This window comes from Lineus longissimus, chromosome 4, assembly GCF_910592395.1.
Source record: "Lineus longissimus chromosome 4, tnLinLong1.2, whole genome shotgun sequence".
Lineage (NCBI taxonomy): Eukaryota > Metazoa > Nemertea > Pilidiophora > Heteronemertea > Lineidae > Lineus > Lineus longissimus.
The window spans coordinates 13,436,308-13,457,043 of record NC_088311.1 but is presented as its reverse complement, the minus strand read 5'-3'; the positions used below and the strand labels follow the sequence as shown (position 1 = coordinate 13,457,043).

The 20,736-nt window shown below is 40.9% G+C and overlaps 1 protein-coding gene across 5 annotated transcripts in view; it reads right to left on the bottom strand.

The window, feature by feature from the left end:
- LOC135485889 (elongator complex protein 3) overlaps positions 1-20,736 on the bottom strand; it is a 680,015-nt gene that overhangs the window by 632,615 nt on the left and 26,664 nt on the right. For 4 of the 5 annotated variants that reach the window (XM_064768240.1, XM_064768244.1, XM_064768246.1 and 1 more), the window contains exon 2: positions 17,752-17,854. The exons of the other annotated variant lie outside the window; for it this stretch is intronic. In XM_064768240.1, the coding sequence (XP_064624310.1) occupies positions 17,752-17,854 (103 nt within the window). The remainder of the gene's footprint in view (positions 1-17,751; positions 17,855-20,736) is intronic. 5 annotated transcript variants of the gene reach the window in all.

The following is a 20,736-nucleotide window of genomic DNA, read 5'->3' as shown; positions in this document are numbered from 1 at the left end:
AAAAGGGTGACATAGACGGGGAAATGTACACCACCGGATACAGTCTGTGCTTGATCAGGCATTTGTTAGATGATATCCTGAACAAGGCATCTATGGAAGCAAATCCAGAAAGAGACTTAACCTTCGAAGGGCACACTTATTACTCAGTGAAAAGTCAGTCCTGTGGGCTGTTTTCCAATTCAAAATAAAAGTGTAACCTCTTTAAATTAGTCTCACAGACTGAACCATAACACTCAACAGCCAACCGTGCCCACATGACGTGAGCCGAGAGCTGGGCTTAAAGATGAGCGAGTGGTGTACTACATTTTGAAAATTGTCTATCGTCTACGACATGTGACAGAACAGGATCTAGTGGACTTAATGATGAGGTACTATCAAATAAGGTGTCCATCAAATGAATCATGAGGGCCTGTTGAGTTATACTCTAAGCCTGTCCTATAGGGCTAGGCTATGGTTTTTGTCTTTTTTACAGCGACAGTACAGCCATGCACAGCGCAGTGTACAGACAGTACAGGATTGCAAACCAAAAACACGGCTGTTATAAAACGCGGATTCCGCGGAAATCCGCGGAAAAATTACAAAGCCGCCAGTAAATACGCGCATAATATTTAATGATAATTATATTATACAAATAACAACATAAATCATAAATCGGAGGCAAGAACTACCAGTTATCTGCATATTTCATCGGTCATATTTTAATCCTCTGGAGCGCCATTCATGCCATTCCGATCGACTCTTCCCTCTTTTTTTCTTGGTGTTGATAAACTTTGCATGTTTTCTTCGACACCACCGTGGTTCCTGATTCCCTAACGGAACATATTACGAGGCTGCTTTCAAGTGTGATTGATGCCCGGATTGATGTACGTTACGGTATGCCTCCTTCAAATATAGGTCGATGACGAACTGAATTCTGGTCTACGAAAATGTTTTAGGACAATCTCCTTGCAGCTCGAACCTAACCAACCATATATGCGACTGCACATTGGAGTCTATTTTTAGCAATCACAAAAACTTACTTCGCGGCCCGTCCTAGAGTATAAGTTTATTTCAAACTACTGTACAAGGTGCTTGTGATTAACGGCGCATACAGCGCACCATATAACGGGGATTCCCAAAGACCTTGTCACCAGGAGTACTTCATGCGCACAACAATGCACACTATTAATATGAAAAACTCTCACCTGCGGTTCAGGTAGCCACCCTGTAGCCAAGTTAGATTTTTCCGCGGATTTCCGCGGAATCCGCGTTTTATAACAGCTGCCAAAAACATGAGCATTGCTGCGTAACGAAACTGCAGTGGAATTCATACTACGATGTCATATTGTGACTTTCAAAATAATTGTAAACAAACGTAAATGGCAAAATTTGTTGCAAAATTGCCAACCACAACAACTCAGGGACCGTAGCCAAAATGGCCGACGGCGAATTCTCCGGTCGCTAGCGCAGTCCATAAACAAGCATCAATTTTACCAACTTTGGGCGCAAGCTTGGTCATCAAAGTTACAGAACTGTTAGAAATACATCCAAACAACATATATATACAGTTAAAAGTGCATAAAAATCATGTTTCAACCTCCGGGCACTACCTTTTTTTCTCCGCCAGACGCCGGGCCCTACCGGTCGTTATTCAGTGCGACCGCCACCAGAGTCAGAGTGTTTATCACGATCTTTCGCCGTTTTAATTGCGCGTTTTAGGCAGATTAATCAATTATTACATGCATGCATTATATATCACCGAAATGATAATTGGGAGGCTATTTTAAACTAAGTTCAGATATTATTTTTTGATCTTTGAATTGAATTTAGGCGAGTGATTTTTGACACCCGGTCGACATATCAGGACTTGCAAAATTCACGCGAGATCGCTTGCATCATCGGCACGTTTGAAAACCGAATTTCACAAATTCCACAAATATTTATCACATACCATATGTATCACCACAAAGGTAACTCTCTAGACTATTTGAAACCAAGTTCAGATACTTATTTTCACAAAAATTGGAAGCCATGCAAGTGATTTTTCAGTGGTAGAGATCGACGGAAACAAATTTCTCGCTCTAAAATGACATGAGACGAGCACCAACTTTCGCTAATTTGTGCACAAAATTTCCGCAATATTATAAAAAACTATCGATAAATCTGAATTATATAGACTCTTTTCAGTACCTAAACAAATTTCAGGTACATGGTCATGTTAATTAAAAAAGTATCAACCGATTGAACATGAGAAAGTTCACTCATCTTCATTGAAGCAGCGACTACCGCCATTTTTAAATGGTGGCATCTCTTCTATCGATCGGCCAATCAGCGGCACTGCTTGCAAAAAGTTGAGCCACCGCCAAATTTGAAATCGCCAAAATTCAGTCAATGTGCCTGCAGCGCCAACTGGCGGTGAAAACTATATTAATTCCATTAAAAGTAAAAAATGAAAGAATATTAAAAAATATTCAGCCACATTTGAAAACAATATTTGCTCTGTGGACCGAGGTAAAAAGGGAAAGAAATCTAAACGCGAAATGACCTCATTCTCTTAATACAGGTCGGATCGCGCTGATTTTTCGTGTTTTGAGTTCACCTTGGGCAACTCCTAATTTAGCACCGTCAACAAAGTGGCTAGGCCTTCCCAATCAGAAATGTCCAATTTTGTCCACAGATGGGTCCCTAGATGGATGGATGGATTGCAGGACGGACACCATTTGAACAGCTATTCTACTAGCTCCGCTGACTTTGTCAGGTGAGCTAAAAATACATTTTTGTTTACATTTGAACTGCACACATGCGTTTGTTTACAATTTCATTTCCTGCGAAATCTCAAAACAGGTGACCTGCAATCGTGGATTGAAAATAACATTAACCTGGGTTCAGCAGGTTAGCAGGTATACCGGCTGTTCCAATCATCCCCCTACAGCCAGCTGTTCAAAAGGTAATGTTATTCACCCCACAGGGAGTGCAGGTAATTGATTAAGCCCCTGCATAACTTAACACTATAACAGCAATGGCTTGGCTTCTGTGGTAAGGAGAATTGACAGTTTTTTTTACGGGAGTAACATTATTGTGTTGCTTAAAACGTCTACTTTTTACTCATGTAAGAATCGTAGTACTAATAATAACTTCAACTTATTTTCCGGTTATGATAACACAACACGCATCTTTATGATCATGATCTTTCTCAAACTAACTGAATGACCTAATCGCCTTGGACGCACAACCACATATCAATCCGCCCCGACGATCAACAACAAAGTTTTCGTGCTTTTAGCTGTCAACATTAATGGCTATAATATACTCCTGCAGAATAGTAGAATTAATAGAACTAATTTCTGAAGTTTCCAATAGTTTAAACACAAATCAGAACATCACCCATTAGCTGGACTCAGATCTGCATAAATTACGATAAATAATGAGGTTGTCGCTTCAATTTCGCAAAGAAAGTGGACTCGATTCGAAGGTTGTTTTGACCAAATTCCGTTGAACTCATCGTTATGAGGGCATTTGAACACATTCTCGTTGATCTTTTCGATAAATGTGTGAAGTTTCGTACCAAAATACATTTCCGTAAAGGCTTAAATAAGAAAATTTGAGACTTACAAATCATCGCTCCGGTAGAAATAAAAAGGTTGCCGCCATTTTCTTGATGATAGTTCTCCAGGTAACCTCGGCGGGAAATTTAAAGCGGGGTCATCCGGGGTCAAACAACAGGTTTGCTCACTACCGCCAACTGGTGATATAAATCGACACTAATCTATTTTATATCAAAACTTCTGTTTCATGAAGACCTTTTCAACTTTATTTCAAGCTTTTATCTGCTGGAATAGAGCGTCAAAAAATTTGTTTTTCATTTACGCATTTTGCCCCCTGGGGAGCTGAATTTGAGTCGAATCGCCCAAATTTTTTTCTGTAAGCAACATTTTCTGCGGTGTATATAAGCAAGACTAGATTTGAAGTGCCTCGGTTGTATGATTACAAAATGCCCAACTTTTTCTACAGATTGCTAGATGGATGGAAGGATGGCAGGATGGATGGAAGGACGGACACCAATTGAATAGCTATTTGACTAGCTCCGCTGACTTTGTCAGCTGAGCTAAAAATTGCTAAGAAATAAATTACTGATTCAAATCTTACAAGATCTTACAAAGATTATTATTGGTAAGAAATGAATTGGTAAGAAATTAGCAAGAATATAATAGATAATAATTTTCTTGACAAGAAATTGGTACTTTTTATCTCACTAACTATTTCATTTAGAAAAATCTTCGTAATAAATTGGTAAGATAAATATTATAAATATGTAGTGTTCTTTATAGTATGACATTATTTAATCATAAAGCCTCTATCATCTACATGTGTGTGTATATTTATAGACTAGGAGTACGGAACTATACTTGTATTTAAGAGCCTTGAGTAAATTCATACCAATAACATTGATTGACAGAAGGCTGCACAAGAGAAAAGCTTTATACTGCAGCCCGGGTATCGCAGTCGGCATGCCAAAATTCCACCAATCTGTTTTTTAAGGGGTTTTTATCACCATACATTACATGTGTGTGTGACAAAACTAATAATACATGGGAGGAAAATCTTACAAATATCACTTCTGGGCAAGAAAGATGAATGGTATTGTAAGTTATTTTCAAATGAAAGTCTTTTTAAAGATAAATAAAAAGAAATATAATCGCAAAAACTTAGAATGAACATTTTTAAGAAGTTCCATTATGAGAATCGAACATGGGTCACATAGGTGACAGGTCAATAGCGTAACCATTAGTCCAAGAAGATTTCTTGTCTGAGAATAGGCCAAGAGGCCCATCATCCATGAGCAATGTGTAGTTCCACCTCAATATCCATGCACATGCTCTTGACTTCAATGAGTTGCCCTGATTCGGAAGGTTGAAAACGCTCTGTTAGTGTCCTTTTTATTTTATCGGAAATATTAAAAGACAAGTCAAAAGTAAATACTAGTGCTTATGTCATTAGTTTCCTCTTGATATGTTGTGTACAAGTGCGGCAATGTTAGGCTGAAGTTAAGCCAAAAATAAAGTTAAGTTTGGAGCAAAAGATATAACCTTCCAAATTTTTCTAGATCGAGTTGTTAGTCCTATTTTGCCATTAGAGATGGCACTTGAATGGTCCTTCTCCCGGGTCCTCCTAACTCACAGTTTTTGTCCACGCTAAGTAGAGTAAACTAGAGGCCTGCCGGCCTGAAGAGCTGGGCTGGCGGAATTGAATAGCAAGGAATGAGATGAATGACAAGAAAATGTAGCAAGTAGTATATGCGAGTACCAGAATGTAGGTTTATGGTGGATAGGGAGATGTGGACAGACTAGATGGAATCAAGCTTAGACGATTGGGGCCAAATTCATGTAGGGCGTTCAGCTTGAAAATACAGTGTTAAACTACTGAATAGACAGATTCAGGTCCTTCATGTAAATCTTCACAGAATATGAATAGGCCTTATGATCCAAGTAGGTCAGTTGGTAATGAAAATGGGTCAGCACAAACCTACTGTTCATTATCCTTAGTTCGATATCAAACACGGCTACTTTAGCAATAACATTCAAAAAGTAGGGCAGAAGGTCGTAAAAGTAGGTTAGTGCAAATCTCTCCTTTATTACCTTGAGTTTAGATTAGTTCTTGTGACACTGCCATATTCTCTCCCATAAGGCTACATGATGACGTCTCTTACATCACCATACCTCTTGCCTGATCTGTTCTGAAAAGGTGCTTGACTTTCAGTTGCAAGTTGCGGGAAATTTTCATGTAGAAACAATTTGGTTTCCTGGTATCAAATGATCAGATGCAGTGCCATCTTTACACTGGCAGATAAACTAAACATAACGGACTCTAATTGACCTAATGACACTATAAGGGTCAAAGCTGCATGTTCGAGAGTTCAGGTTCAATAGGCAAGGTTTATTTTTCAATATTATGATAAATAAAAATTCAGAGATGCCTTTTCAATTTCAATGCTTCTTTATTCAATCAACTTGTATAATAGAGTAAAACAAGACAAAAACGTGAGGGACAAATCAGCTAAGATACAGCGTCTTTTTTGCCGATCCTGTCAGTCTTATGGCTAACTGGTTGATTGGTTTCGTGTCAGCAGTTCCACAGCATGCACAGCAACACCGCTTTGCCCGTGGAGACCACCGGAATGACTCATAGATAACAGACTGCATCATCCTGTAAACATGAGAAAAAATAGCTCTTTGTAAAAAACATCATCAAAATATGATATTTATGATTAACTCTTTCAGTGCCCGGGCCCTTTTATAAGATAGTACCCTAAAGTGCCCAGCTTTTAGGGGTTTTTGTAAATTCTGTCAAAGATAGAATAAATAAGATTTACTCATCAAATCTTTTGTATCTTGGTCTTTCATGTGTCCTTAGAACATCCCAAGGTCAATGGTATTGTTTTATGGAGTGGTAAATATTGAAACAGTCTCCTGCACAGAGGGGAATTTGGCACTTTTTGCAGAATATGCGAGTGTCGCGTCTGATACCCCTCCTAGCACAAACTCTACATTTCCTTTGAACATTCCTGCAAGTTTCTCTTGGTGGGAAGGTGTCCTGTTTGTGAACTTTGAATCCACCAATCAGCCTGTCAGCTGGGTCCTTTATTGGGGCCCTCCTGGGGACTGGAGGGGGTTCATTGTCCTCATCGGAGTCACAGCTATCTGAAGCAACATCAGCATTTGCGGTCAAACTTTTCACCACAGACATTTGAAACTCAAGCAATGGTAGTTTGTTTCCTGCTGCATGAGCCATGTTGTACAGAATGTGAGCATTGTGCAGGGACAACTCCATAAAGTAGAACAGTAATTTCTTGGTCCATTTCACTGTCTTACGGACTGAAGGATAATAGGACAGCATCTGGTCCACTCTGTCCACCCCCGACATGAACTGATTGTACTCTGAGATGCAGAGTGGCTTATTCACAGCATTATGTCCTCCACCTCTCCTCCTGACTTGAACTATGCCCATAGCAGCATCATGCTTGGTGCTTATTGCCCTGACTGTCCTATTATCCTGCCAAGCCAAAACCATGCAGCGACCGTTGTCCCTAGCAATGGCGTCACCCTTTGCCATCCGGTTATTTCTGTCTCCAGCTACACGAACTATCAATCAATCAATCAACAATGTCTTATAGAGCGCCAAACTCCAGGTAAACCTGCTCAAGGCGCTACCTCCCCACCAAGAAATGCTTCCTCGAACAGCCAGGATTTTAGGAGTCGTTTAAAAGCAAGCAGCGCGTCCGCCCCCCTGATGTGCTCCGGTAGGGCATTCCACAACCGGGGACCACATGATGAGAAGCAGCGGTCACCGAATCTTGTCCTTATCCGCATACACGCCAATGACGTGTCATTAGATGACCTGGTGACACGCTGCCTCTCAACATGTTTGAGGCTCAGGTATGCAGGTGCATAACCCCGGACCACCTTGAAACACATCAGGAGGACCTTGAAAATGACACGCTGCTTCACCGGGAGTCAGTGAAGAGACCTAAGAACCGGTGAGATGTGGTCATACTTTCTCGTCCCGGTCAAGATCCTGGCTGCCCGGTTCTGGAGTCTCTGGAGGGGAGCCAGCGCCTTGTCAGGGAGACTGTAGAGAATCCCATTATTGGAGTCAAGGCGTGACATGACAAAGGCATGGATAAGCCTCTCGATGCTACTTGTGTCGAGAAATTTTTTAATTCGGCTTATCTTATACAAGGCAGCATTTACATTCTTGCAAATCGCCTTAATTTGCTCCTGCATTGTCATGCCCTCATCCAGCCACACCCCGAGATCCCGAACACTGTTTGACTTTGCAACCCATTGCTGTCCCACATTGATACCTTCCACAGAACCAGTCCTGCGCGACGAAACAAAGTTCAGCATGTCTGTCTTTGGGGCATTCAAGGAAAGTTTGTTCACAACCAGCCACTTCTCTATGCTGGAAATGCACTGCTCTGTATTCGAGATCGCAATATCTCTCTCATCTCCTGAGCCACAAGGAAAAAAGTTCATGAGCTGGTTATCGTCAGCATAAAGTTGAAAAGGCACTTCCCACGACCGCATGATATCCCCAAGGGGTAGAGTATACACAGTGAAAAGTATAGGCCCTAACACAGATCCTTGAGGCACACCATAGGAAAGAGGGGACCAAGCCGACTTTGACCCATCGACCACCACACACTGTTCCCGTCCAGTGAGGTAGGAGGAGAACCACTCCAAAGCTTTTCCGGAAAGGCCAATGCGGCTCGACAGTCTACTGATGAGGATGTGGTGGTCGACAGTATCAAAGGCGGATGACAAGTCGAGCAGAACAAGAGCACCCTCATTCCCTACATCCATGGCCTTGAGGATATCATTGCACACCTTCAAAAGTACAGTCTCAGTGCTATGTCCTTTTCGATATGCTGACTGGTTCACATCGAGCATATTATAGCGTGACATGTGTTCATTTAGCCGTGACGCAACAATCCTTTCAATGAGTTTTGAAAGGTAGGCCAGGTTGGAAACCGGGCGGTAGTTGCTGAGCACATTCTTGTCCAAGGAAGGCTTCTTCAACAGTGGTTTGACCATTGCACACTTTAGGTTTGATGATACCTGGCCACACTCAAGAGACTTGTTTACTATATGCGTGATGGCAGGCAGCAAAGCGTCCAGGCATTTCTTTAACAACCAGGTTGGCACTGGATCAATCGTGCAGCTTTTAGCCGGCAAGGACAATACCAGTCTTTTGATCTCATCCATGGTAGCCGGTCTGAAACAGCCCAGATTGCCAGCCGTTGGCATACTGTGAACACTAGTAACAGGTTCATCACCTGAACTGTCCAGCTCGCGACGGATTTTTGAAATCTTCTCCAAGAAGAAGTTGCTGAAATCGTTCGCAAGTGACTCAGCCTTGGTATGATCTGGAACTACTACTGGTTCTCCCTTTTTTCCTGAGTGTTCCAACAGTGTAAGTATCCCTGTCCAGGAGGGCCTCAGAGAGGGCCACAGAGTTATAATAATTGTTCATGTATAGTGTGCGGTGTAACCCAAGCAGACGATCAAGCAACGCGAAGACAGTTTCCCGAATTGTTTGAGCAACACCATCATATATTCTGATGTTTCAACAGTAGGCATTTCCTGAATCAGCAAGCGTGTATCCTTTTATGCCATACTTTATGGGCTTCATAGGATTGTAAACACGGAATGCTAGGCGACCTTTCCATTTCAACATACCCTCATCGATAGAAATTTCACCACTAGGTTCATACAACTCCTTGAACTTACTGACGAGGTAGTCATACACTGGACGAACTTTGTATAGTCTGTCTTGATCATTTTGAGGCCTAGCATCATTGTCATTGCAATGTATGAAATTCAATATCAACTGGAACTTATTCCTTGACATCTTGTAAACTGAAGAAAGGGGTATACAGTATCTCCTCAGTAGACCAAAAAAACTTCATGTCTGGTTTGTGCACAATCCCAGTCAAGATGATCAGGCCTAAAAAAACCTTGAGGTCCTTCATTGATACATCTTTCCATCTCCTAGCCCTGGCATTAGGGGAGAGTTCTGGAATTGCAGCAAGGAACTGCTGAGCATAGAGATTAGTTTGGTCAATGATTATCTGCAAGAGTTCATCTGAGAAAAAGAGTTCAAAAAAATCTACCAGAGAATTACCATCATCCAGGTTTGCTGCAGCACCATGAGGGCCGGGATTACCCACCACGAGGGCCGGGATTACCCCCAAAAGGGTTCACAACTGGTTGACGATTAGCTGGAACCCAATTACCAGCTTGTTGGTTAGCAGCAGGTTGTCTTGGGACCCCCTACCACGCCCTCTACCACGACCTCTAGCACGCCCTCTAGCTGGAGCTCCTCTCTGACCCCTCACTGGCACCTGACCCCCTCCACGAACCCTACCCTACCCCTACCTCTACCACGGCCCCGTGGAACAGGAAGTGCTAAACCAGGATCACTATCAGGACTACTTGGCCCATGAGGGCTATCATCACCAGAAGAAGATGAAATATCATGTCCATGATTTCGTCCTCGGCCCTGTCCACGCTGACGAATTCGTCCTCTACCCCTTTGGACAGGGGGTGTGACCACGGGAGTGACAGGCCTATCATGATTATCACTACTACTACCACGTGCAGAGCTATGCCGGGAGCTATGCACGCTATGAACAGAACCGTCATCATTTGAAGCCGGGAATTCATCAGAACTCGCATTTCCATCATCACATCCTGTCTCATCCTTTTCGTCCAAATCCGTCTCCCCCCGGTAATATTCTGATTCCTCATCCTCACCGTCTCCTAATGAATCGGAAAAATAATCATGTTCACTGTCCGAGTCGCCAAAATAATCACAAACTTGGTCCAGCGTAAAGCGTGCACGTTTACTAGGGCCCGCCATTGTTTTAGATAATTCAATAAAAGTCAAAAAAAGTGACGTCACTCCGATGAATAGAATGACCCAACAGGTAGGATCCAATATAGTTTCCAATATCTTAAAAATTATTTGATAAATCTGTTGTGGAAAGCAATGAATGTGTTTATGCCAGAAATGCAGGATAATTTAATGCAAAAAACTGTATGTAATTATCTTTCATGGTTAATTTTTGGCAAATTTTTCAAAATTGACCATTTTCATGCAATTTTCGGTGAGTTGACGAAGTGCCAAAATTAGCTTCAGAGTCCGATTCCTCATTGGCCCTTCCTCTTGTCCATTTCCCCCCCTCAAGGCACCCTGTAAACATGTGGAGGCCCTAAGAGCTACATTTAGGACAAGAGAAAGGCAAAAAAGTATATTTATTAACTTGCATATATTTTGTCATGGGGGTGCCAGAATATGGGCCAAGGTCAATTTTAGCCAATTTCGGCCATTTTCGCCTCAAGGCAAAAAGTTGTACAATCTTGAAAATTATTTTAATAAATATGTTGCGGTTGGCAATAAATGTGTTAATGCCATAAGCAAATTAGAGAGGATGGTAATCTTATGCAAAAAACTGAATGTAATTATCTTTAATGGTTAATTTTTGGTGAATTTTTCAAAATTGACCATTTTCACCATTTTCATGCAATTTTCGGTGATTTGTACGAAGTACGAAAATTGACTTCGGACCCTCTTTGTCCCCCATTTTTGTAAATTTTGCCTTTTCCAGCAAGCCTAAAAAAAATAAGAGGCCCTTAGAGCCCCACTTAGGACAAGAAAAAGGCATAAAAAAGCTCATTCCCATTCACACATTTTTTAATGGGGGTGCCAAAAAATGGGCCAAAGCCAATTTCAGCCAATGTCGGCCATTTTCCTCTCATTTCCATAAGTGCTGATTGGGTATGGTAATACTAAAAATGCTATCGCTCGGCCAATTCTTGACCGATTTTTATAAATGAGGTGTCCTTTTTTTCAGAATAAAGTCCTGTATAGGGTAAAATAGATAAATGTATACTCTTTGAATACTTCTGAAAATTCACTTGGCATCCTAATACAAGACTAACAACAACAGATAAGGCGCTAATGATTATTGATCAAGGTAAAGGTAGGAACTACTGAGGAAGTGCTAATGATCAAGGAAGTTCATTGATATGATTGAGAATATAATAAGAGTGTGATGAATTGGCCCCTGTTGCATGCATTGTGCTATGTACAGTGTGCATGTGTGTATCGCATAGTTTGTCAAAATATCAAGCCTACAGGCAGATCTTCAATTGCGCTGTTTATTTACATTATCATCCTTACCCGATTACTTTAAAACAATGTTTATTATTGTCTTCTTTATTCACATTAGTTCTGCTATGTGACAAGAGGTACTTGTTGAGTAATCCATCTTTTAGAGCCGTACTTCGATATCATTTTAGATCAGATACTCTGCTGCCACTTTGACAACTTTAGGTATCACATGACAGTGACTTAGCACATGATTATAGTTTCGTCTGCTTGTGCATATAAAATTTTTGTCGGATATCTAAATAAATTGTGGGTGAAATTGTAAAATGATTAAACATATTGACTGCTGAATCATCAAGGATGGACAGCAAGAGCTTGGGCTTGTGCTAGAAAAACAAGCCGTGAAAAGAGGACACTCCCTTCGTAATGATGCGGTTACTGTACATTTCTACAGAGGTGATTGTGAGATCGTCGCATCAATATTTCAATGAAATGGCCAGGGCCATTGTGCTCACCTCATGTGTAGGAAAGATGGATAAAGAGCATGGTATTGTGTCATGTAGTGTTAGGTTTGATGTAGGTCCAAGCAATTACAATTTCCCCAAAATGGCCAATTTACAGTACATTCGACCTATGTGACCTTGAAAAGTAGGTCAAATCAAAGAAGACCCGGGTGACACATTGAATGGTTGTTAGAATTAGATGTACCTATGATATAAAATTGGTGCCAATCGGGCAAGTCATTACTAGAAATAATGGCATTTTGAAGAATTTAGGATTTGGCCCCCTCCCTGGAGGCCAAACGGCAAATCAGATTGCACCAAACTTCGGTACCTGCGATCACCTGACCAAGGGGTACATGTGTACTTAATTTGTGATCAATAGTCATTGCATTTAAGAAACGTGCCATAGTTACGGCCTGGCGGCGAATTTACGCCATTTGACCTCTGTGACCTTGACAAGAAGGTCAAATTAAAAACCTGTGTGACATATACTGTATGGTGGTTAGATGTACCCATGATATCAAATTGGTGGCAATCGGGCAAGAAGTTAAGGAATAATCACATTTTTAATGTTTTTGGATTTTGCCACCTGGTGGTCAAGTGGTGAATCATATTGGACCAAACTTCGGTCCCTGAGATCACCTGACTAAGGGGTAAATGTGTACCAAATTTGGTATCAATAGTCATTGCAGTTTAGAAACGTGCCATCGTTACATCCTAATGGCCAATTTACACCATTTGACCTCTGTGACCTTGAAAAGGAGGTCAAATCAAAAACCCGGAGGATATATGATGCACCTTTGCTAGAAGTACCTACCATATTTTTTTCAAAATTTTCCGACTACTATTAAGGGAGATATTGCATATTTTCACTTTTAACGTTTGGCCCCCTGGTGGCCAAACCATGAAACGAATCGGACCGAAACTTGGTCTCCAAGGTGTCATTACATAAGGGTACATGTGCACCAAGTTTCAACTCAATAGCTCTAACAGTTACGAAACGTGCCCTGCTAACGGACGACGGACGACGACGGACGACGACGACGACGACGACGACGACGACGACGACGACGGACGCCACGGTATGGGATAAGCTCACCTCTGCTAAGAGGTGAGCTAAAAAGGAAGTCGACTCGATTCGAAAGTTGTTTTGACCAAATTGGGTTGAACCCGTTGTTAACGGAGCATATCAATAGTTTTACTCAATGACGACGTCTGAAAACCCCTCATCAATGTCTGTAAATGTTTTACAAACAAAGGTATTATATTGCTGCTGAAATAAACGTTTTATTGATGCGACTTGTGACCGACTTCTTTATTCATAAAACCCTGAAAAAATGAGATTAAAACAACATATGGCGACCGCCTGACGCATCTCACAAAAAGCTGAAATAACGTTGCAAATGTGACATTCTTCCACGAAGCGCCCTCAGAGTTGAAGGGTGAACTCGACTAGATTACCAATAACTTGGAATCCCCAGGTCATAAGCTCAGAATTGAAGGGTGAACTCCACCAGATTATCAATAACTCAGAATCCCCAGGTCATACATCATTTAGATTTTAGAACCAATCAGAGTGGAACACTCGCGACATGCCATGGCATTCCCGCCAGATCTACAAGTGAGGGCTTACCTACGATCGTCTGAACTTTTAGTGCCGAAATTCTCCCAAACTTCGATCCACGGATAAAAAATTAGCACAGTTAGTACTTTGTTGAATTAATATATATCAAACTTGACTGGTTGGTTCTGAAAATAAGATTGTTTTGATAGCGCATTCAGCTGGCGAACTTGTGATATCGCGGTGACATTCAAGTCAGTGCATAAATTGTCCACAGTGAAGCAATAATTGGGCCGGTCCATTTTGCGAACGTCGATGCCCTCTCGCTGACGTCATCCGTAATTAGTCACGTGATGATGATTCTCTCTTCTGATTGGATGCATCGGTTCAGAGATTGCTGTAATGGGGGGTTGAAGCTTGCAATTTGTAAATATTGATTTTTGAAGGGGTTTTCCTCTGTCAAATCATGGAAATACCCAATTAGATTATAGTTTTCAGCTATCAGCTGGCGATGTGGTTGTTGAAATGACTAGTGACAGATTTCTTGGTCCAAACCAGCTGCCTTCTTAGTGTGTGTCACTTATTTTAAGAGCTGCAAAATAAAATTATTGTTGTTTGCTTCATTGACATGACATGACACACTTTAGTAGTTCGTTATCAGTTACACATAGTATGTCTGTAGCAGGGGTTATAGGCCTACTTAGTATCTTGTTAGGTTGGTTTGTCCCAACTGTGAAGAGACGCCTAGGCCTTTCACATATGTAATTTAATATGCTTCTTTCCACTTCCAGTGAATTCTACTTCCAGTCCAGAGATTCGTTGGCTAGTTCTATCACAACTGCGCTTTGCACCGACCAATATATACCAAGCCGAAGGACACAAAGTGATGGACCGTGAAAAGTTTGTCTTTTTCACCTTCGAATCATGGTCAACATTTTGAGAAACTATAAGGAATAAAAAAACACTGATAACCTTAAACCAATCACAAGAATCTAATCAAGACATCTCACCTGGTCTGTTGAGCATTTGATCATTTATACATTGATTCCATGTGATTTTATTCCTTCAAATAATCGCTTCACAATTAACAAAATGGCTGTTGTCTACGTTTCTCGGCAAACTCCACACAGCGCCGAAATTAACAAATTTCAGACACTGATAAATTGATCAATTGCTGCAATCTCTGATAACAGCATCCTGAGATTCTGTAAGTCTTATTCAGGCTGAATTAGTGCAACTATTTATCATAAAAACATTTTATTCTATCAATAAATAACAAAATATCATGATCTTTATAAATAAAAGCTAACACTTTCTGGGGCATGGTGATTTTATTGAGAATTATAAATGCTGCCTTAGTGGTGATGCGTTAGCCGTTTTACAATTAAAAAACTCTTTCCTTTCCTATATCCGCGGTACTGCTTTTCAAGATAATGGCAACTTGCCTGTACCAGAGGCTTCCTCAGTGTCAAGATTGGTTGCTCGGGATGCACAGGTGTTGCCTCGAATCGCGAAATTCAAACACGGCCGGCAATGTGCAACGTTACATTTTTGCCGAATACCGCCAACTGGCAACATAAATCAAAACAAATCTATTTTATAACGAAACCTGAATATTATGCAGACCTTTTCAGCTTTACTTCAAACGTCTATCTGCTGGAATAAAGTGACAATATTTTTTGGTGTAATTTACACTTTTTGCCTGCTGGTGAGCTGAATTTCAGTCGAATCGCGGTGAATTTTCTGTCAGCCGCATATCATGTGCTGTTCTTCCCAACGGCCATATTTGAAGTGCCTAGGTCTTACGGTTACAAAATGCCCGATTTTGCCCACAGATGGATGGATGGATGGATGAAAGGACGGACACCTTTCGAATAGCTATTGGACTAGCTCCGCTGTCTTTGTCAGCTGAGCTAAACATGGACTCGGACATGATGAGTGCTTTTGACTTCATTGATGATTTTTTAACCTTTGCCCCCTTGTGGCCACATTTGTAATTGAATCTGGAATTGCAGTTGGTCGATTGGGTTGGACTTGCCAAGAGGCATCTTTGTACAAGTTTAGAATGATCTAGGTCACATAGTAAGAAAACATGCCATGTTTGCTGAAATTTCCAAAGTTGACCACTGTGACCTTGAAATCCAAAACCTGGGTAATATGTCATGTATCCTTACTGGATGTATGATAAATATTCGGAAATGATCTAGCCTCAAGTTCCGGAGAAATAGCACTTCTTGTGTTTTGGGTTTCTGCCACCAGGTGGCAAATCCATAATTTAAAGGCCATAACTCCTGCTTTTATGATTGCATGACATGTACAAATCCTCAAACACTGGACTTAAAGCTCCGCATTAAATCACGTTTGATCAAAATTGAAGAACCCAGTCCAGAGCTATAGCAAATTAACGGCTTTGTTTACATGTTATGTAACAGCCTTGGTTAGGTTTCTAAGTAAAGTCAGGCGGCAGGTTTACTGACATAGATCAGGCTGACGTTGGATTTCTTACTATATATATCATAAATTTGTCTGTATTACCTTACCTTATTATAAGGTATATCGAAGCTTTAAATTAGAAATACATTATGATAGTTTAAGTATTGTATAAATTGATGTATTTGATGCAATTTTCTGTAAAAAGAATCGAATTTGAAAAATCAATTAAGTTCTATAAATTTGCCTAAATTGTCTAGAAAACCTAATTGGACCATATTTGTGGGGGTCTATGTTTTTTTTGGCATTGATTTTGTTTCCCCACTTCATGAATTAGCTCAAATAACACTTTCTAGATGTGAGAGTTGACTTCTAAAATAAATATAACCGGTTTTCCAAAAAAAATTAAAATATTTAATTAAAATATTTTTTGGAATACAATAAACTCATTTATTATGGGCAAAGTTATGCTTTCATACTTGAACATTGAAAATGTCAATGAAACACAGACTTCATATATCAATTTTAAGAGCATTAATTTATATGTGTCCTCCCAAGTAGGGCAATAGCCTGAACTACATCACAATTTTGGTGAACCCGCCGCCTGGCTCTAACAAGCCAGTTGCTAGCCTGATCAGGTGATCTAGTTGCCAAACACCTGAAAGGCTATATCTTCAAAATGGATGGAGCAAATTGCATGGGGTTTTCTGTATTATATAAATTGTTAGGTGCACTTTTTGAAAACGTCTTACAGCAGGAAATGGCAAAATACCTTGAGTTATGGCCTTTGAATCATGTCAAAATTGAGTCTCTGAGGTCATTTGACGTAGGGGTAATATGTACCAGATTTTAAGTCAGTAACACCAGCGGATACGAAACATGCCGCTATTGCCTAACGGCGATGTCGAGAGCAAACTTTGGCCTATGTGACCTTGAAAAGTAAGTCAAATCAAAAACCAGGGTTACATTTCAAGCACCCTTATGACATACACCCACAGTACAAATCTCATGATTCTAGCTAGCAACGTTCATAAGATATAGCCAAAAATGGGTTTTCAAAGAGCACCACCTACATGACAGACAAGGAGTCGAATTGCGCTAATTTTCATTTAGAAAGAAGGTCTTGCCTAGGGGTACCCACACACCACGCATTGAACCAAAACTGAACTATTTTCTTGTAAAGGCGAGCTGATTGGTTTGGTTTAATACAAGGGCGTGACCTACCATCATACCAAGTTTCAGCCATCTAGCTCCAGCAGTTACGAAACATCCATGGTTGACAGACGACGATGATGATGGACACCACATTATCGTATAGTAAAAGCTCCCTGCAGGTGAGCTAAAAATGATTATGTGACAGTACTCAAGAATTCCATATCATATCCATGCGTGGTTTGGCTGAATAATTTCATGGTTACGTGGATTTCGATCGAAATATAGCCAGGGGCTACAAATAGACTGGAGCTACAATTACCCCATTTTACCAAACTTCAAAGATAACACTAAACAAGATGTCTTTCTAGATTAAGACGCAGTGTCACCACCATCACTGTTGCAACAATTGCCATACTCAGTTCATTTATGAACATGATAATGTAGGTTTCTTACCGGTTCAGATTGACGTCTTCCTTTTCATGATGAGCTTTGATGAGATCATTCACTATCTCTGTTATAGTCATTACCATCAGCTCATCATTTGAGGCTGTGTTCACTATGAAATAAAGAAAACAAGCATTATGTCGAGGTCCGCCGTCACTAAAGGGTGTTTGTGGCCAGTGGCAGGTGGCACCCGTCTTGGATTTTGGTAATGTGACTTTTTGATAGGGTTGTTACTAATGTTACTAATTACTGTTACTAATGTTACTAATTACACCAAATTTGACTTTGTTACGTAGGCGTCTTCTCCATTTATCGCATTCAGAAGTGCACTCGCGAGATTTTAATAAGTAATGTGGCAGCCATCTTGGATTTTGATACGGTGACCTTCTTTTCTATAGAGTTCTTACTCGTGCCTAGATGGTGTGCCCACACCAAATTTGGCTATGATATATCGCAGACTTCTCCAGATATCCGGCTCTTATTCACTCACGAGATTACAACACGTAAGGCAGCAGCCACAATGGATTTTGGCGCAGTGACCTAATTTTCGATAGGGTTCTTATCAATGCCTGCATGTACCCACCCATCAAATTTGGCTTTAATACGTAGCTGACTTCTCCAGATATCATGCTCACAAGTGCACTCGTGACTTGCAATACGCAAGGTGGCAGCCATCTTGGATTTTGATGGGATGACCTACTTTTCGATAGAGTTATTACTAATGCCTACAATATGCACCCACACACCAAATTTGGCACAGCACAAGAGCACTCGCGAGATTTCAATAAGTAACGTGGCAGCCATCTTGGATTTAGATGCGATGACCTTCTTTTCTATAGGTTCTTATTAAAGCCTATAACATGCAACCACACACCAAATTTGGCATTGTTTTCATTTGATTGTCTTTGCCTTGGCTTTACTCTTATTAGTGAGGTGCATCTCTTTTAAAACATGATTTCATTTTACCAAATTTTGTTCGTGTTTTTTGTATACTACAATAAGACATGATTGAATACATTTCATCATGATCATAACATAGTGCTTTGGTCAGTGTGGATGTGACATGGCGTCATGCCCTCCTACTGGCTGCCATAACACAAATCAAATACAATTTCGTAATCGTGTGACGTTCAATCAAATTTGTTCCGGGCAGTGCGTTCAATGAATATGCAGTTTCTTCGGAAAAGGGTGTTCTGTGTGTCAAGTAGTATGTTCAACCCAGAATTAGACCAGAAGTCTGCCAGAATAATACAATACAATACAATAATATATTTGTATAGTGCCTTTCCAGGTTGTCCTGCCCAAAGTGCTGTTCTCCTCATAACTGACTAATTGAAATAGGTTTGAAACATCCATGACTTAAGAAGGGTTTTAAAGTAATTAATTGAGCTTGCTGCCTTGATGTTGCTCGGCAGCTTGTTCCGGAGTGTAGGGGCAGCAGTTGTAAAAGCCAGATCTCCATATTTGGTTTTTGATCTGCGAGGGACAAGGCGCTCGGAGCAGGACAACCTGGTAAGGTGCACACTAGTCCACACCCTTAACAGTGACTGGAGGTACTTTGGAGACATACCTCTTAAGGATTTAAAACAAAGTAAAAGGATTTTGAATTTGATCCTGCATGCAATGGGTGACCAATGGAGATCCTTGAGGATGGGGGTAATGTGGTCATGTTTGCGTTTGCGACAGATAATTCTTGCAGCAGTGTTCTGGATGCGCTGATAATGCATTGTCAAACAAATTATCTATTTTTTGAATAAATATGCAGTTTGACAAATTGGTACCCAACATGCACCACGCTAAACCCGACAACATTGGTATTTACCGCAATACTGTCAAGCAACGTTACATCCGGCAGCACCATGTTATTTTTATTTCCGCGGTTCAAGTGGGATCGTTCATGTAGCAACGACACCTTTGCCAAGCCGATTCACGTCGACTTGTGTCAAGGGGCAGAAAACACCGTAATATATCACTTTGTATCTCTTTGTACAGAAAAGAAGCTGTCAACAGTGTTTGAAATAAAGTTATGTTTTAGAATTGTGAGTCCCAGTCGATAAAGACTCGGAAAGATGTGCACATGGAGCGAACATTGAGACATAAAAGGCTAAAGGTTTGCAGCTGCCAGGTATTCACTGACCATAAGTTATTGTTGCCGACCGTGACCAACCATTTGTTCGTGAGGCAGACATTTTCTACGGTGCAGATAGTTGCTATGGAGCAGTGGACGGTAGTGGTTGCTATGGTGATTAGTTGGCAAGACCAATCTGAACTTTTGCTGCAGTGGGGTGCCCCGCATTGTGAATTTCCTGTTACGGATTGTATGGAGAGAGTTCTCATTAGTCATCGGGAAATAGCAACAATATTAAAATACCTGAGAGTTCAATTTGTCAGGATTGCCTTGTGCTTGGACTGATGCTAACGCTAGGTGCAACGACATCGGATCTTGTGATTGAATTAGTGCTGAGGCCAGATCATATCAAGCGACATCAAAACTAAAACATTCACTAGTATGCTATAGAGCCAGATTCTGTTCCCGTAAATACATGTAAGGTTAGGTGTTTGCGGTGTAGGCCTATCGCTTAGTATATAGCTCACATTAGCATGTAACGTATTACAGGTATCAGGAATCCCAGGGTTGTTGGCAGGTTGCCACAAGGGTTAAAATATATGTTGGTCTACAGGTTCAGATCACACCATTGAATATTATATTACATATTGACTTATTATTGGGGCGAGCTAGCAACGATTTGTTGTGTGAGAGAGTCGGGTCTGAGCAATGGTGTAGACTAGTTCTACATGGGATTTTGTTGTATGAGAGAGTGTACCATATACCATACGCCAAGTGATTAAAACAAGAATGATGAGGAATCATGAGTTGTCCTTTGATCAAGTAGCTGAGAGGTAAACCAAGATGAGGCATCACCTGGTGTGGTGGCCCTCTCCCAGTCCTCGGAGAACTGAGAGGAGCCACCCAGCAGCATCGACACCAGGAAG